We start from the raw sequence: 19888 nt of genomic DNA, 5'->3' as shown, positions 1-19888 counted from the left end.
ATGGCTCCAAAAGATACTGAGATATGTCGCTCTCTTTCAGACCAGCTCCTTTAATAGCAAGGGATGTGTAAAAAAAACAAAAATGATTCAATTTAATTTGGTCCTCCCATGGTGGGTTTTGGTTTGCCTTTCTATGTAGCCTGTCTTTAAAAAAATCACTGAATATCTCCGTGGTTGATTTATATCTTGTGGTCATGAGTGATCCTGGTACATTATGCCTTGTAATCTCGTTTTAAATCACAAACCCCTTCGTTTCACTCTCTTCTCTCGTTAATTTAACGGTGCTCACACACCCGCTGCTCGCTGGTGCTGAAAATATGGATCCTCGTTTTGAAAAAAAATGTTAAATAGGTTCTCGGCTCGTGGGCTTTTAATGCTTTAATGAGTCTAATTTTTGCACAACAGTTTCTCTGTGTTTGCTGGCTCGCTGTGTTTTTTTTTATATTACAAAGGAGCGGGCCGGTGCCATAGCTCAAACCTTGACAACCAAATAGATAATCAAGAAGACAAATGGCTTCTTTTGTAAGGCGCGGCTCTTGTATTCATTTTCATTTTCTTCTCTTAGAGCAGGTATCGAAAATATAGTGCAGGAGAAAATAGCATTATGTTTGGGTGTTGAACTTTAAACAAAAGTGTGGGCTCAAATTGGTCTTCTAGCATTCCGTGGAACAGAGAAGATTTTCTATTACTTGTTGGTTGATGTAAGCCCTTGTGCCATATAGCCTCCTCCAATCCATTTTTATGATTTTTTCTCACCATATATTTATGAAATGCCTTTTCAAAACCTCTAGCTTCTTACAGGCCTATGCTATGCCTCAAGACATTGAAGCAAGTCCAGTCAAATATACACACAGTACCATTGAAATACATACAATGTGATAGGCCTACTATCGAATTCGTTCACAGTATTCTTGGATGTGCTCCTTTTTTAAGTCTATAGCTCACACACATTGGGCCCTTAGGCAGTGTCTATACTTTTCAGATGGCAAGTGATATTATGTCCAAATGTTGTGATATGCACAACAGTTCAAACGTCGTTTATTTGAATAGATACATTGGTCCCCACGCATATGTGTCTTCACAAAAAAGCCCCCAAGCACTTGCATAGTAAAATAAATGAATTTCCGTGTGACATCACATACAATATGCACCTTAGAATTCTATGCTTATCCTTTAAAAAAAGAAAGAAGAAGCCTTCTGCCTTCGGAGGGTGAATAGGAGCGAACAGATTTCTAAGGGGCCCCAAAAGTTCACCGCCATTATTTGCGGACAGAGCCAAGAAAAATGTGAGAATTATACAGAAAAATCATTAATCACTTCTTCTCTTTAAACACTTCTTCTCCTCTATTGTCATTCAGCAGCACAACTGCACGGACCTTCTGCTAGGAGGGGAGAGGAGTCTTGGAAGACACTTGAAGATACACGCCCCCCCTTCTCAACCCACTACCTTCTTTTTGACCAAGAAAACTTTTTTTCTGGAAGAAAATCCTCATAGAATTCCAACGACATTGAGAATCTTCGCATTACCGAGGATGGCAGCGACGAAGGTAATGACTTTTGTTTCGTTGGTTTGCTTGGGTTAGAGTTTTATTGCTTCATAGCCCTTGCTTTCACAGCCGGGTAGCAGGCGCGCATTTGTTGCGGTCGGGAGGAAGGCTAGGTAGGTTTTATGGTCGCTTTGATATAGCGTGGGGACTTCTGGATCCCTGCTGCTGTGTATCCATGATCGGTGTGGAGGGTAGAAATGAAGTTGCGTTTTCCTGAGAATTTGTGTAACTGTTTACTTCTCTTGGGCTTCAAGCGTCACCCCTGAAATGGTGTTAACATGTCAGATGTCTCTCTCGCTCACCCTCTTCCTCTCTCGCTCTCTCTATTTGTGGCTTATTTCAATAGGCCTATGTTTTTAGCACATTATATATATGGATATGGGTGTATAGGCTTTTGTAATAGGCCTACACACCCATGCGTAATGTTGCCTTTTGGAGTGGACAGCGTCCTTGTCTTCAACGCTTGACTATATGCACTGCATTCTTACAGGATTAGGATATTTACATTCTTAGAATACTGTACTATAATTGGCCAATTTTTCTTTTTATTTTTGAAGATACTTGTTTAGTGCTACTGGCAGTTAGATTTTAATATGAAGCCTAAAGTCCTATCGTTTTTATACAGTAATGCGATGGTCAAGTAATGGGGGGATACCGATCGCTAAAAAAACAATTGACCTCGAAATAAACGACTGGTAGCACATCTCTGCAACGCAATTGCATTTAGTAGTTTGCTTACATGAGCACGAATGCCTCAGAAGTGCATTCACTGCTGCTTGACCCCTCCAAATCAATCTCTGCGGGTATATAAAAAAAGACCAGAGGTTCTGCGCCATGGCTTCTGCTCCCTCTGCGGGCCTGTGTGGCACGATGCGTGTTAAAGTAACAGAAACACATTGTAAAAATATAGGGACTGTTATCGAAGGGAGAGGCAGAGAGAGAGAAAAAAATCGATGGGTGGAATTGACAACAGAATGGCCTGGCCGAGCGCGAGTTCAACCAGGGGACACGTTTTCTGACCGATTAGGTCCGTTGCGAAGTCACAGACTGACCCTTGGTACCCCTTGACCTCTCGCAGACTGCACAGTGCTCCATGTTACATTTCCAGCAAAGACCCCGGGCGAGGTGACTGTAACCTCGGGGCACGGTGCTATCTCGTCTCAGACAACCACCAAACAGGGCCTTAAGAAAACATGGATTCTGCATGGATTCTTTTTTTTCTCTCTCGTTCCCTTCAGATTCACAAATATATAGGCTAAGCCACTGGTTGCTATAGGAGACGTTTGGTTTGTGTCCCACATCTCGTTGATAGGCCTCGCTATTAGTGAGACTGTACATTTCAGCAGCTTCAGCTTAACACAGGAAGTCATGGGGCTTTTGTCCCCCCCCCCCCCCCCCCCCCCCCCCCAGATATGACTACTATATGGTATGCCAACGCCTTGCATTGTATCATGCTCCCTCAGTCCCCCTCCAGCCCCGTTCCCTCCCTCCTTGGACCTAAAAGCCCTCCAAGATTTGTTGGAAGCCTCTGCCGCTTGTCCCGGAGAGCTGCGGTGGTGCGGTGCCTGTTTTAGATCACCCCGCTAATTGCAAAACAAATAGCCTCCGCGCATTGATGAATCATTTTTGTGGAAAGCCACTGAGCGGAGGTCAGCGCCATGTAGTCACAGAGATATATAGCGAACGCACGCGCACGTTGTGTGCAAAAGCTGGAAGCGTTTCTTCTTTTTTTTCTTTTTTTAAAGGAGACATTAAGTAAAGCAAAGCACTGTTGTTACTGCTGCCAGCAACCCCCCCCCCCCCAATCTAACCCACTGTCCACTAATACATAGTACAGTACACCATTTTACTTTATTGGCTGTGTAAGGTGTTGTTTTTGTGTACACGAATGCCTCCGAAATAGCTTACATTCACTGTGCATAAATGTTTGCACGCAATAACTTGCACAAGCTGCCTAGAAAAGTGATGGTTCTCTTTGGAGTCTTTTCCCTTTTCTTTGTGGACCCATGGGCTATGTCTGAATGTGTGGCTCAGTATGATGCTGTTTCACCAAATAATCACCAAATGCGCCATGTGAAAATAAACAAAAAGTTATATGTTACTATTTTAGCGAATAAGTTTCGGTTTCAAGGGTAGTAATGCATGATAACTAATGGATAACGCAATGAATAATAGCACTGTTTCTATCTATAGCGTACTTCTAGCTGGCCTCTTTACTACTCTTTATTACTTAGTCTATTACTATTATTATTATAGCCTACTACTACTACAATTACTACTACTAGTACTTTAATGATACTACTATTATTATAGCCTACTACTACTACTACTACTACAATTACTACTAGTAGTACTTTAATGATACTACTATTATTATTATAGCCTACTACTACTACTACAATTACTACTACTAGTACTTTATTGATACTACTATTATTATTATAGCTTACTACTACTAGCTACTACTACTACAACTACTACTAGTACTTTAATGATACTACTATTATTATTATAGCCTACTACTACTACAAGTTACTACTACTAGTACTTTAATGATACTACTATTATTATTATAGCCTAGTACTACTAGCTACTACTACTACTAGTACTTTAATGATACTACTATTATTATTATAGCCTACTACTACTAGCTACTACTACTAGTAGTACTTTAATGATACTACTATTATAATTATAGCCTACTACAACTATCTACAACTACTTTAATTATACTACTAATGATAATAGCACAAATAATGATAGGCCTACATTCAGACAAACAGTACATACATACATGCATAAGATATATAGTACATAAATGCATATCAAAGGCTACAGTACAGACACTAACAGCATCCATAATTATTCATCTTTATAATTATTATCGCAACGCCAATAGCTTGATACCGTTCATCATGTAGGCCTACCTTCCATTTATTATCATATTTCAGACTGTCTTCCATAGATTTAGATTTTTTTTTCAGAAGCTTACAGTATTGATTGAAACATACCTAAAATAACTAAAGTATAATGTCAGGTTATGTTACATGCTGGCTGGATGCTGAATGCTGTCCTATGGAGTCCATGTCCTTCGCAGAATATATATATATTTTTAAAGGCTGTGTGTGTCCTGCCGGCTCTGACAGATTTACGATCCCCAATAAAGTCCGGGATGTTGGCCTTCGTAAATCAATCTCTGCTACCCCATATAAACCTAGCCTTTAGCATAACGTTGTGTTTACATAGCCAAACTCCAGCTTTGATTTTCATGGACTGCTATTTGATTTTTATTTCTGATGAGAGTATTTATTGTTATTGACCATTTATTACTATTATGATGATGATGATGACTAGTGTTATTGTTATTATTATGTCTTCTGTAAACAACAGTACGCCACAGGTAGGCTATTCTTTATTTACACAGTATTTCAATAGGTTTTTTAATGTACACTTCAGTTTTAAGTGCAGTTTTATTCAATTCTAGAGTGATTAGGTTAATCATTTACAAGGCTTTTGGGTGTTCCCATCGATCACGCATTTTTCTTAGACCTTTTCTTGCAATGTATTTCGTCCAAATAAAATTATTTATATTAGGCCTGTGCAATCATCACAATTATTCTCATTAAGTTATTGGTGTTGTTGGTGGTGTTAATATTACTATTATAATTAGCCTACACAATATGGTGTCATTCTTTTGTGAGCAGTATTCGTTTGTTGTTCTTATTGTGGTCATCTATGTTGCGTTTATATGGGCCTACTGTGATTAGTGTACTTTATAGACATCATTAATAGTGCTATCACCCCTGCAAATATTTGATTTCAATTATGGGTGAAATCTTTTGCAACTCCTTGAAATGTGTTGTTAGTTTTGGACTTCAGTGTTTCCCAGTCGTCCCTTTGCGTCTCCCCTATGCTTTATCGAAGAGAGTAAAGCTACAATAATGATACAACGATTTTATCTGACACGCACAATTGTACTGTTATACTCTGCCATCCGCATGTAGTCCTATCTTGCGTGCATTTTCCCCCGACCGCAAACATTTCCAAAGAACCTGCTGGGCAAAGTTATAGCCGGAAAATAGCTTTTCTACACAGCGTTGATTTCTTTCCTAAATTCCTCGGGGTAATTACATTTGATATCAAACCCTTTTGTGCCGTTTTCCCTTCAAGCTGTCTAATTTCTTGTGTACGATATTCCTGGGGAAAAGGGAAGCAGCTTCAGTGTTGTGTTGTTCTCTGCTACTCGCAGGCACAGCACCAAGTCCTGCTATTGTTTGACCTTCAGGATTCTCCTTTAGACATAGCTGCATGGGTTTGTTGGACACAGCCCCAGGTCTATTGTTCCGAGAGAGTGCAATGGCAGAGCACACCAAAGGATTGGTACCATTGTTGCCAAGTGCTTGCGGCAGGGTGTCGCCCCATACAACTCTCTCCTATCTGCCGCGTGCTACCTGTCTTTTATTCGCTCCACAACGGTCCCTGCAAAAATGAATCACCCCTCGTGCCACGGGCTTCCACCAAATGTGTTAATAATTAGATGGTTGCTATTTAGAGATCTCGTCGGCACAGCTATGTGTGCTATCACTTCGCAACTCCTGTCGAAGTAGTTCGAAAATAAGGATACCACAAAAGGTCGTTGTTTTCTTTGATCTTTTAGAAATTGTGTCATATTGAATCACCATCAGTAACGATAGTGTTATTATGAAATTGACTGTGGGTAAAAGAGTGTATGCATCGTTTTCATTTCTTCCAGAATGGTCAAAAATGTATTTAATTATTGTGTAAACAAAAGATTTGTGCAAACCAACAAGGACTTCAACGAATAATAGGACATAAATAATCTCAACAATAGACCAATCAAACAAGTTTAGCTATTACAAAAGTGGCTTTTAGTCTACGCCTTCTGTGCATAAATCTATATCTAAATAAGGATTTCTTGTTTTCAAGCGAAAGAAAAACACCCTTATCTCGAAATACATAAACAGAGATGGTAAGGAATAAAGACAAAACGAACGCACCCAAGAGTTTCACTATCCTCTATTCGTATCATGTCATCTCTCTCGTATTGCCACTTAACATAACTTATTTCAGTAGCCTACATAGCACACACGTAGCCTAAGACGTATTTCTCCCATTCACAAAGAGCTTTAGAGTAAACGGTGTATGCCTATAGGCTCGTCTTTGTTTTATATTTCTGTAAAAGATTTAAGTTGGAACGTGGGCTCTGGCGTGTTGGGTCAGAGTGGTCCCGCGAGCGTGCAGGGAGAGGTACCCCATCCCCCTCCTGGTCACGTGATTCATTAAATAATTAATGCAGAGGTTGCAGAATAGATATGTATTCGTCAGGAATATCGCAGACATGGTCTCCCTGTGTCTGACGTGAAATTCAACTGTCCTTTTAAAAACAAGACCTATAGCGGAGAAAAAAAAGAGAGGGGAGAGACACACAGAGGCTGCAATAAAACAAATTTGGACGGGAGCCTCTCGTGGTGTGGACATTGTGAGTATAGCGGAAACGGGAACGCCACTTCCACGCAAGTGCATTGCTGCGCTGTTGGCTTACCCGAGTCAATGAATTATATGCTGTTTGTTATATTGTGGTAAATATGTCAAAAATACTCATCTTTCCGTACTTTGACATCATGTATGTGTTTGCACCCATCATTCCATCGTTTGACTTCAGCATTTGTTACATGAACGATGCTAGCCGTTACTTGTCATAGTACTGCACTGTATTGCAATGCAATGATAGCGATGTATATATTTTAAAAGCAGTCGTATTACTATTCTCATCCGCCCCCATCCCACCTCGGTCTTCTTCATGTCTGCATGTCTCTCTCTCTCCCTCTCTCTTCTTTTCAGCCAGCTTCTTCGCTTGATTTATTGTGATATGCGTGTCAGCGGCAGCGGGCTGCCATTGTGTGTTTGTGAGGGAGTTGTGTTGTTTATGGCCGTCTCCGCGATAAATCATTTATCGGGGAAAATGATTGGCGAGTGATGATACGCGGGAATGAGGAAGAGATTCCTGGATCCTCGTTTCTCACTCTGGCTTTTTCGGTGCTTCTTGTCTCTCGTCGGTCGAGAAAAGCTTTTGCCTTTTTCACACTCCTCTCTCCCCCCGCAGTTGATTATCGCGGGCGATTTACGGCAATGGATCAGCAACTAATATGAAGGCTAAGTAGCTCGAGGTCTTGAGTTACTGCATATGCGATTACCAATTAAGGGAAGATTTGTTTAAATTTGGCAAAACGGGAACGCCTAGTCGCCATTTGAATCTCATAAAAGCGCCGGAGCTCGCCAGCATAGGCCTATTCATAGCCAGAGGTGTAATACCTGAGCTTCAGACGTTTTTTGGACAGGATAGACAACTTAATTGGAATACAAACTTAGGAGAAGAGTAGGCTGTAATTCAGCTAGGTGGGAAGTGTTGTATAGAGGGGTGGCGTGAAGAGCATAGTATCGACTCACTGTAGCTAAAGGGACTGGAGGATTTCTTTTAGAATATTTTTCGACAGATTTTTTCGTTGACATTTCTGTGGATTTTCTTCGACCTTGAAATTATGCAACATTCGATGATTTATGTCAGTAGCTTATATTTCTGAATTTCACCATAACGCACAATGAGATCTGTATATGGGGGTGTAGTAAACAGCAGATAGTATTGTTTATTATTTGGTATACTGTACTATTGTGTGATATAGCACAGTCACCATTTTTATTGGTTGTGGTGGCATTTGGGGAGGGGGGGGGGGTATGTTATTTTCTGGGCTAACCGTAGTAAATGTTGTATATGACGCGTTAACGTTGTTTTGGTGTGGATATAACACTTGAATGGTGCATTGATGCCATTGAAAGAGCAAACTACAAAGACAGACAAAGACTGCAACAGTTTCCCACTTGAAAATGTTTTACTCACATTTTGGTGTAAAAAGGATGACAATACAGACAATGAAATCAGTATTTTGTAGGATAATAATAATAATAATAATAGGCCTAATAATAATAACAATACATATTTATTATACAGTGCTTTCTTGTATTCATGAATACAAAACAGCTTAAATGTCATTACCATGGCTGGCTCCTTCCACAATCCTCCCCTTCGCCTCGCTAGTGTAAACCTTTGTGTAACAAAATTAGAACAACTCGGTGGCTCCCATCAAATATTAATGGGCATAGCAGCGAGGGGCAGCACTTTTCAAAATGTCTATTCCAGCGGCGCTCCTTGATGTCGGGCGCTGTGTCAAAAACAATATTCCAGCTCATTTCGGTGGACGCTCAGGGGGCAATGAGAAGGGGGACATTGTGCGCGTAAGAGATCACCGTTCACTGAAACCGCCTCATGTCTGATTTCAATGACAGCCCAGCGTTGGAAAAATTATTCCAAACGCCAGTCAGATGGGTAGCTAGGCTGGGTGCTCAGATTATGTTGGAAACAATTGTGCATCATAATCATGGTGCCAAGACAAATGCTAATAGCATATAGTAAAAAACGAACTATTAGCATTACGCACAGGTCTAATACACGTAAATAGGCTACAAATAGATTATTAGTAATACTTGTAATTAGCATGTAATGGTAGCAACAGTGGGACATGAGGCTTCTATAATAGCATCCGTATAATACTATTACAAATTGTCTATATTCCCCTCCCTGCCATAACTAGAGGTTGAAAGCTGAATGTGGGCCCTTTGTTTGAATGGCTCTGCTCTTTGGTTCGATTCTATAGGATAGGCTATTGCACTTCAAAAACCTTTTCAGCAACCTGCAACTGATTCACGGCGTCCAGATTCTATATGCATATCTCTATATGGCTCTATGTATGTGTGCGTAAGTGTGTCTGATTATTGTTTATCATTTTTTGTGTCCCAGACAAGGTCGTTAGAATCCCACGCATAAGAGACAAGGCAGCACGAGCGCATCTTCCCGCTCAACAGCAGTGGGAACAATACAAATATATGGCAGCCATATTGAGCCCTTCTCTCACAAAAAGGCGCGACCCTCCAAGAATACACCATTCATAAGCATAGCCCCTTTTCTCCAGAATATTCTCTTGCTTACCTCAAAGTATTCGTTTTGTTGTGCTACAGCAAACATATCGAGATAAATGTATTTCCATCCGTTTTTTTTTTGTTGCAATTTGTTTGCACAAAGAACATGGTGGCTCTATAACACTAGTATCTTGGAGGTAGCTTAAATTCAATTGTTGCACTTCCTTTTTACAATTATAGATAGACTACGACACTGCTTACTTCACTCATTGTAGTATAAAAACAATAACGGAACCTTTACATAAAATAGCATGCATGGTACATAACACTGCAGGGCGACATTCACTAGAACACAATACTTTTCCTGTGGACAAAAAAAACAAAAGACGTACCATTAATCATTCATTTACGCGTAAATAAGTAGCACATGTATCTAATAACCTGGACAAGAGGTCCACAAAAAGCAATGGGATTGTTTTAATATATCCAAGCAAGAGAGAACTGTTCATTCTAAAGCCTGTCCTAACGTCGATCTAACTTAGCTCTATAATTGCAATATTTGCCCATTGTAAATACATATCGAAAGCTTTAGTTTAAGTTTTACGCAATGGAAATATAACCATCTAACATATCTAAAATATCTTGCATTTATCCACTAAAACATAAGCGTAATATGTATCCTCTTTATTTCAGTCACATTGGCCACCCTTAGCCATAATATTAAGCAGAAATTTGACATAATAGATGCTCAATGACTTGCCCAAAAGCGACACAATAATATAGCTCCCCAAACCATCTATTAAAAGCAGGTGAAAATACAGCTAAAATATCAATCTAGTGGTCATATTAGTCTTAAACTTGAATCTTAAACTTGAAAATAATAGCTGTTATTTCTCCTAAGTTATATTACCAGTATTATTATTATTATCCTTGTGAGTAGTCTATTTCAATCTCCTAATTCTTTTCAGGGGGCCATGTAGATATTGGTTGGCCAGGTAGGTATTTCCCCGGCCTTCAGTAATGCAGGAATGATTACCCCTTCGGAAATAAATCAATATGAAGCCCCGCGCTAATTTATAATGATCTACAAGAGCAGCAATTCAAAAGCGCATGAAAAATGACCGGTGAAACCGTATCCAGAGGCTGCAAGGAGAATTTTCACCCGGTTGAAGAGCATGCAGGGGAGCGATAAGAGTACCAAGCCGGAAATGTTCAGAAGAAAGGCAAGGTTTTTCATGCAGGACTCAAAATAACTCGGATACTATCGTGGCACATTTGCATCAGTGTAATTGAACTTCCCACTATTCGTGTGGGTATCTCTACCACCCTCTCCATACCCTGTATCTCTTTCTCTCTCCCCCTTTCTATCCCTCTCTCTCCATTTATTTCTCTCTCCCTCTCTCTCTCTCTGTGTGTGTGTGTGTGTGTGTGTGTGTGTGTGTGTGTGTGTGTGTGTGTGTGTGTGTGTGTGTGTGTGTGTGTGTGTGTGTGTGTGTGTTGTCTGAGCGTAGGCAGATAACACTCAGACGCAAAAAAGGATCAGCCAAGAAACAAAGCCAAGTGCATCCGACTTAGTCACAAATTCTAAAACGTAATAATCTTTACAAAATGTACAAACGTTAGTGCAATGAAAAAAACAATCACAGGGTGAGAGCTTTACAGCACATCAAGATAGAGGTCATTTATTTTTTATATCCCCTGCTATGACGCAAGCCTATTTAATTCGTGAAGAACATACTACCCGTTATCCGCCAACCACCCCCAGCCTAAAAATGAATTTAACTCTGGAAAGAAAATGGCAGTATCGGAATGAGGTTGACCACGTTCACCCCTGCAGAAGCCCGCAGGTTGTAATCGCCATATGGCCCGCGTGTCGGCCTCGCAGCGGTGCAGTCAGATCCCTATTGGACAGACGAACCCCTTTGCCTTCTCCACCCTGTGTGTCCTGTAAGTCCACTGGTTCAGTAGTTCACCGTGTCAATCCACCCCGCTCCACGCAAGCAGCTATAAGCGGAAAAAAAAGAGGTAGAGGGTAGAGGTGGAATCTATCGCCTGCTGCTGACTGCTAAACCCGAAGGAATCGCATGCAGGGTTCGAAGAGTTCGGAAGTGCAAAGGGTGCTCCATGTTCGGGAGCACTCGGGCTCGGAAGACCCCGTCGTGTTGATGGGTGCGCGCGCGCATGTGTTGTGAGCAGTCCGTCCTGCTCGCGGTTGAGGATTTATAGCTTTCCAAAGCTGCCATGTAAATGATCTTATTTTGTTTTGTTTAGTGGAAAGATACCATTGCCAAATTACGCACAACGCATCCAAGGTCACCAAAAAGCAAAACACTATATATTCCAGGCGCGTTTACAGTAGATAATCCCGCAAACGCTGATCAAGCTTGGCTCATGAGACCCAGAGAAGTGCTGGAAGTCAGGTAAGGTTTTCAGGCATCGACTGACGCCGGATGCTTGGGCTCTTCCCAGTGTTCTATGCTCCTCTGTAGACAAGTCATTAATTATCCGTTGTGTGACCCATCTTTGGGTGTGCCTGAGCTCGCAAACTTTTGTGTTTTCGAATAGCCGAAGACAGATGCCTTCGAATAGGTAACCGAGGAGGGTTAAAGGGCGACTCGCTCCCCTCTCTCTCTTTTCCCTCACCCGCTCTCCATTCTCTCCCTCTCAGTGCATTTTTTTGTACCTCTCCCTGCCTGTCCCCCTTCTTCTTCGTTCTACTTCTCTGTCAAGCATTAATATCTGGGCTCCCACACCCCCATTTAAAAGTGTACTCATTGCGTAAAGTGCGGTGCATCTAATGTTTAGAGAGTGGAGTGGGGGACTCGCGGTGTGGGGTGAGCGGTGAATGGATCTGATGGCTAGGTGTAAAAAGAAGATGCATGTGCTCCTGATTTATGACCGTGTGAAAGGATTGCTTACTCTAGCTGCTCCCAAACTAGCCTCGGCTTTTCTGTCTCCCTGGGAATCCAAATATACTATCAAGCCCATCACTACGGGCTCTCTTTGTTATTATTTTCATTATTGCTGTTTGTGGAACAACCTGTGCGCCACACAAACCTACAAATGGCGTTTTAGACTATGTGAAGTAATGTAGATTAGCGCTATTAATTCTAACACGACCTGGAGGTTAATGGGCAATTTAAAGATATTGTCTTTCATACTGTAACTGCTAACCTCTAGGCGTGTAAAATAGGTGTTCTAGTAAAATAGAACATGTTGACTTCAGAGGACCTCGAGAGCTCACTGATAATAGTAAGATAGGCATTTTAGAGGCCCTCTGTGAGCCTTTACCGTAATTGATCATTTTGCTTCCCATGCGTCTCGGTCTGTACATCTGCAAACTCCAAATACTTCGAGTCGATTAAATATATTGTTTCTATTCCAAATGACCCATCCGTGAAATATTGAGATAGATAAAAGGCATATGGCGCACAACTTCACTAACAACATGTGCTAATGTTACAAGAATATGAAAAATAAATGGTGTTAGAGGACTTAGTACAGCAAGAGATGCAGTAAATGAAATCATACTATTACATGCAGATGTCAACTTTGCACAATGTAAAACCATTGTAAGCCGATTATCGGCAACTGCCATTTTACAAGTGCACATTGTAAACTCATTATCTATGCAAGCATGATCTAGACGACCCTCGAGATAAACACGAGCAAGATGTCAGTGAAAGACAAGGCACGTGGATTTGCAACTATATAGGAACCAACACGAACATCATGCCAACTCCAGCTTCTTCAACGTACAATAAGTAGTTGCGCGTAAAGGAAAACCAAACAATAGACACCCACATACGTGTTGTTCTTGTTGTTGTTGTTTCTGGGTTTTTAACATTTTATTTCATTATTTGTGTACCTGTTTGACACTCTACTGCATTGCTGGGAGCTAATAACATACGCATTTCGCTGCACCCGCTATAACATCTGCTAAACTGTGTACGCGACCAATACACTTTGATTTTAATCTGGTCCATTGGTTATCTCAGTACACGAGGACCATGTTTTGACATTACCACTATACTTCTATAAAACTAATTTACTCCTATAGACTCACTTTGTCTATAGGCTGTACTGCATATCAACCATAGCTGGATGGCTCCGTGGAAATCATGACCTGGCAGTTTGTGCGTCATGGGATGGAAAACTGAATGAAACCACAAAAGTCTAAGTGGCCATGATTTAATTGATTTTATCATACATCACTGACAATATAGGCAAGCTCCAATGGAAAAAGGGAAAGTAAAACTACTGTGTGTCAGTATATAATATCTGACAGCTGCGGATAGCGTCCATATGACCTTTATGCAAGTTATTTGCTATAGTGGCATCTGCTTAAGACGCCTTGGATCACTCCGCAACACAACCATCATTAGCATCATCTCTGAAGCATATTAAATGTCAAAAAGGTACTATTAAAATCTAACCGTTCAATTTAAGTCGTTTTTATATTGAAAATAGCTCCAGGTTCCAGTAAAACCTGGTAGGACTAAATCTAACCATTAATTCACTAAAAGCCTGGTCACACCACCCCATCCTCACATATTGGTGAGGTGGACACTTTTTAAGTTCCCTAGAACAGAAAGGGTCCTGTGACCTATAAGGCCCCCTACCCCAGCCGTCTCCAAGTCAGTGTCCTCTTTGAATTCCCGGTTAAAGATTACCACCTAGAGCCCTTCTCTCATAAAGATTAACCCTGCTCTCTCATTGAAACTAGCTGATGGAAGTGGATTCCTTGATGAGAATGTAGAACATGAAGATGTTCTATGTTCTGCAACCAAAAGCCAATAAGCTAAAGTCCATCATATGCAGAGAAGTCAGTGGCACTGATGCCATAGCAAGGCATCCATTTCTTCCCTCTCCACTGGCACCTTTCCCTCTCCATTCGCACCTCCAACAAATGAGGTGAACACTTGGTACATTTAGCTATAACGCCACCATAAGAACGTGACCTAATGACATTCGCCTCTAAAAGCACAACGAGCTAATATTGCATAAACACATTTGCCCATGTTTCTTATTCAAACACTAGCACACCACTTCTGAACTTGCGTAGGTTCTCTTGCGCAATCACAACTAGCTCCACGGGATACAGACATAACGCTCAGGTCACCGGGCCTCAAATGGGAGTTGAATTGTAATCCGGAGATCTTTAGTAGAGGGCTATCTGCGTGGGTGTAAAACCATGCCCCCTTGCTCCACCAGTCGCCCAGTGAGCAGTGCAGAAAACCCTTTTATCACCCAAAGATTGGAGGCAGAGGCCTCGCATCCCCACCGGTCTCTCTCACTAAGTCCATGGTGTTGAAAGTCTCATGTCATCCGGCAGAATGGGAGGGAAAATAAGATGTATCATGTCTCTCGTCGTTTAGAACAATTTGTCATTTGCCATTTGGGAAGCCAGTCGTTAGACCTCATTGCATTTCAAGGTGGCGGAATTCGGCGAATGGACCCGATGAAAACTACAACCTCCCAGAAATTAGGAGAAAAAAATATAATTTTGGGGTGGGTGGTGCCTTGCAAAATGGGGCAAAAGTCAGAGAAGCAACCAATCCGGAAAATGTGAAGGAAAATATATTTCTCCGTCGTTTTGGAGGCACCAAACAAGGGATGAAGAGTAGCCAGAATTTTATCAAAACCAGAGTATGTTGAGCTACGCGCATCACGTGAGCGCATGATACTGGGGCATTATTTTGGATTTGGAAAGGACCTTATTGTTGCTTGCTGGCTATGTTTTCGCCCAGTCACTAACTCTGCTGTTAACAACTGCCTGGTAATTACACAACAAATGGGATGTCGGCGTTTCGCTGACTTCCAGAAGCCCACGCGGGCTCTTTGAAAGCCTTGGACAGCAAGGCCCGGATTAATACATAAATATAATACATTAAGAGAGGACTCCAAAGTAGACTTCTTCCGTTGATTGATCATTAATCTGGTGAGTTATTGCTCTTCAACGCAAAGGTCACTTGGAAAACCGAACGCCAATCCGTCACATCGAGATGTAGCCCCGCTGCATGCCTGTTAATTTCGGTTGTTTTGCACCCAGCTCGTGTTCATTAACATTAATTCATTAACATGTAGAAGTTGTGATGGTGGAGAACCGTTTTTCGGTAAACGAATGGCCACGGAGGGTGTGAGGGAAACATGGCCAGACCCTTGCTGGTGAAAGGACCGCTAACCGAGTGTTGAGAGAGAGAGAGAGAGAGGAGGGGGGGGGGGGAGAGAGAAAAAAAATACTTGATAATAAAGTTGGAGAGAAACTATTTGTGTACTGGAGCTCTAGTATGGAGCTACAGGGCTTTGGGATTTGATCATTGGCGTAGATTTGATAGAAAATGACCAAGTAGGCAAGCATTCCCCATTCCCCTAATGCCTGTGCATCCACTTAATATGCATTTTGATAAATTATGCAGGAGCCCTTTGTTGCAACCGCTGCAGAAACGAACCAGCCAAATCCCTATGTTGTTTGTCTACGTTATTCGGATAGCCCTTAGCACATGCCAGGCTTTTTGGATGATTTTCGTTGAATTAGTGCTTGGTTAGTCGTCATTTCTTCTGAATTTCCTCGCCCGTGGCTTCTTTCAACCTTTTTCCACAAAAAAAATGGCTCATCAGCTCTTCTGCTTGTAGCTGCCTCCTCCCTTTGTTCTGAGCGTGCAGCGTTGCTGGCTGCGGGGGCTGTAGCACCCTGCACTTTGTAGGTAACTTTAGGTTAGTCCAGTACGGCTCCGGGTCGAGCGAGCTATCGGTGCTGAAAATCTTCAAAACTACCAGGGTAGCAGTGGAGTAAAAACCGGGGCAACGGGAATGGAAGCGAGCCAATGCTGTGCGTGAGTGCGGGGATGCAATAAATAACTTTATATCGCTATAGGCCGCAAAAGTCGAGGAGGTCGGGGAATCCTCGTTTTGATTTATGTGTTTGGGGTAGCTGTCAGGAGCCGGCGAACGAGAGCGTCCAACGTTTTTATTCCACTTTTAATAAGAGCTACTATGCAGACCATCATGGCCATTTGATTTCATTTCTGCTCCGGCCCTGTCTCTGGATAAAGCCATTTTCTGTCTACTTTTACTCTGAAACTGGATATAGTGCTACATTTACCTAGACTTTGGGATCATTTTCCCAGAATGGTGGGGCTTTTATTTACGGTGTTTCTCAATGGGCGCTACACTTTCGTTTATTTTCGATTTCATTCGTTGAACTGTTTCGTTTATTGGGACTTTGTAAGCTATTTCTCATCTTTATAGCTGTCTTCATTATAATAATTATAATTTTTCCCCCCTTATTATTGTGTTCATTATTTTCCTTATTTTCCTTATTATTAGCCTTTGATCCCTAGTGCCTTGATTGGTAGGCTATTATTTAATTCCTTCATTTATAATAAATTAGTAATTGTCAACATAGCAACAACTAGCCTACTTATTATGGATGATTTTTGATGTATTCTTCATTCATGCTTGCTACACGAGCAACCTTGAAGGAAAATAACATCACATCAATATCCACACAATTGCTTTTCCGTGTATTAACATAGCGGGAACATTTTTGTTTATTTATTCAACATGAACCTCACTGTCGTGTGGATTGATTGACTTGCTCCATATGTAGGCCTACTGCGCAAGATCACAGAATCTCCAAAATAAATCATGGGAAATATGTTATGTAGTCTGATAGTTAATTGAAATCAATACATTGGGCTCCTGAGAACACTCAGGATTATTTCCTTTGGTTTTGCATTTATTCCGTGGTTCCACGGGAATAATTTAAGGTTAACGATATCTGTCACCTGTGGTAAACTCTCAGGTTGCCCGTGTGTTTCGATTTGTAGACAAGAGGTCATATGCACTGTATTGGATTTTTTACGACCTGCTTTGATTGCATCTTTCTCTTCCCCCCCCCCCCCCCCCCCCCCCGCAGTTCCCTCAAGCCTTCAGGAAGCAATATTCTTGCATACAATTCAGTTATAAGAAACAACATCATCCCGGTAAGTCACCCTATTAAGTATACAAGTATATAAGCATTGCACATTATTATTTGTTCGCTTTTATGAATAGGAGTGAAAAACGGATGTGCTATTGAATGTGACCTATTCGATGAATATTTTCATTATCCCATTGAACTAATAATACTTTTTTTTTACATGAGAAAACGTACTCTGAAATATTTGAAAGTAAATATGTTTTATTGGAATGGAGTATACATTCATTGCATACATTCAACAGTGATGATTGAGTCTGCATATGACATTCACACAATCGGTAAACATTTCCTAGGCCAAGAGTGTATCACAATGTTCTCTAATATGGCACACATGCAGCCCGTGAGAATGGCCTGTGATATATTTTTGAGGCTTTGGAATAGAAGTATGAGCTTTTCAATTGAGCTTTTAAATAAAATAATAATAATAATAAACATCTCTTTGCTTATATGCATAAAGAACCACAGATTAATCAAAATCATTGTCAAAATGGTGGTGCCTGTGTGTGTGTGTGTGTGTCCTTGTGTGTGCTTGTGCTCTCTTCTTTCGATGATGCAATGAATGCCGTAGTGTAATATCTGTGTGTGTGTGTGTGGGGGGGGGGGGGGGGGGGAATATTATGGATGATGAATGTATGGGTGTAGCGTTATGTAGATTAGCCATGCAGCAGCATTATTCTTACAACATGTGTGACAGAGGAATCATAGGATAACTCACATAGGCAAAGAGGTGGAAATGTCCTTTTGTCCAAATGGAAAACGAAAACGTTCAATATATATACATAGATAGGCTATGTCTTTCAGTGTAAGGGGTCCGTCATATGAATACAGTAGACAACGCTCAGTACATTTTAAATGAAATATATTCACTCTCGATGGGGTATTCACGACACAAGCATTTACCCTTGAAAAGACAATACACCACAAAAGCTATCCTCCTCATGAACAAAACAGGAAATCCCAACGAAATGTATCACTGAGTTTGTAGTCTCTTTATGTAATATGTTGGTTGCAATGTTCACTGCAGGAAAAAGGAAAACCTTGCATCCCAACATCTGTCCACATATTCCACCGTTGAAATAGTATATCCATGACTCAGCCAACTCCAAAGTATCAGGAAGGCGACGCATCTCTTGTCATCCTATGGAAATAACGAAAATACTCTCCCTCAATCTTCTAACAAGCATGTTGTAATCCCCAAAATCATGTTGGTATAGACTCTTCTCTTGCCATAACTCAGAAATAATAACTTGTCTTCCCCCGGTATGTGCTTAGTCGTGAAAATGGATACCAGTTGTAAATACAAAATATTGGAGCGTTTGGGTTTTTAGCTCATTAGTAATCTTTTAAGTGGGTTGCATTTGTCCATTTAGCAGTAGTTGCAAATCCAGAACAATGTCAGACAGATAAAAGTTGCAGACACCTACATTTTTGTCTCCTACCTTCTTCCTACACCGTTGGTGATCCTCTCTATTCAAGTTCCCACGCGAAATGCATCTTTTTAAAGTGGCTGTTTACAGCTAGTCCTGTGTGGTAGAAGTCATAAATCTTACGTAGCTATAAACGAAGGGGGTAGTGTCCTGAATAATAAAAATAGAGAGAGAGAGGGAGAGAAGATACTGAAAAATTGAGAGAGTGAGAGAAAGAGGGAGGGGGGAGAGATGGTGAGAGGTAGTGAAGAGAGAATATAATAACCTGTAAAACACCTTCGGCTGCGTGTTTTCATTTCCGTTGATCTCTCCTCGTTTCCTTCTCAGTTTTCCTTCTTGCTGATTTACTTTTCTCTTCCCGCTGGGTGTTAAAGTCCTACATAGCCTACAGTAAAAACACAGGAAGCCCTTTCTTCTATTTTTAACATGGACTCGCTATCGAAGTTTTTCTAAGTTTGTGTAGCACAGGCTCGTCCTAGCTGTTAAATATCACAGATTTTCTATTATTTTTCCCCTTTAACTGATTTGTTTTTACACCCCTCCCTCGTTTTAAGCGCGCCTGTTGTCTGTTCCCTGAGCCCCCCACAGGCCTCTATTTTTCGCATTAGTTATTACACTAGTTGGGTGTGTTGGGAGAGATGTGTTGAAACATTAACAATACAGGCAGAATTCGGTTTCTGCCGCGAGCCAAGCGAGAGCCGGCTGTGGAAACCCACTTCCTGGTCATTTAATATAGGCTGCACCAGTGGAGTAAAAAAGAGAGGCTCCGCTCATATACTTAACAATATTACCTTGGCTTGACACCTAACCAGGAAACACGTGAATCAAAAAGTACTGGCGCTGTCTCTCCGCTTGTAGGCCCCTGTCCTGTCCAGCACGTCTGCAATTAGCATAATGTTTTTACTGGTGATGCTGCTTGATGGGGATTAACAGCCGCG

General features: G+C 41.2%; 1 protein-coding gene across 3 annotated transcripts in view; it reads left to right on the top strand.

The window, feature by feature from the left end:
• Positions 1–19888, top strand: part of LOC139364591 (homeobox protein Hox-B3a-like) — a 57331-nt gene that overhangs the window by 30374 nt on the left and 7069 nt on the right. For all 3 annotated transcript variants that reach the window (XM_071101462.1, XM_071101464.1, XM_071101465.1), the window contains exons 2-3: positions 1359–1547; positions 17461–17527. Coding sequence is in view for 2 of the 3 variants with exons in the window: in XM_071101464.1 (XP_070957565.1) it covers positions 1359–1547; positions 17461–17527 (256 nt within the window). In the remaining variant the exon portion in view is untranslated. The remainder of the gene's footprint in view (positions 1–1358; positions 1548–17460; positions 17528–19888) is intronic.

This window comes from Oncorhynchus clarkii, chromosome 13, assembly GCF_045791955.1.
Source record: "Oncorhynchus clarkii lewisi isolate Uvic-CL-2024 chromosome 13, UVic_Ocla_1.0, whole genome shotgun sequence".
In the NCBI taxonomy this organism is placed as follows: Eukaryota; Metazoa; Chordata; class Actinopteri; order Salmoniformes; family Salmonidae; genus Oncorhynchus; species Oncorhynchus clarkii.
The sequence above is the reverse complement of the archived record's forward strand: the minus strand, read 5'-3'. Positions and strand labels throughout refer to the sequence as shown.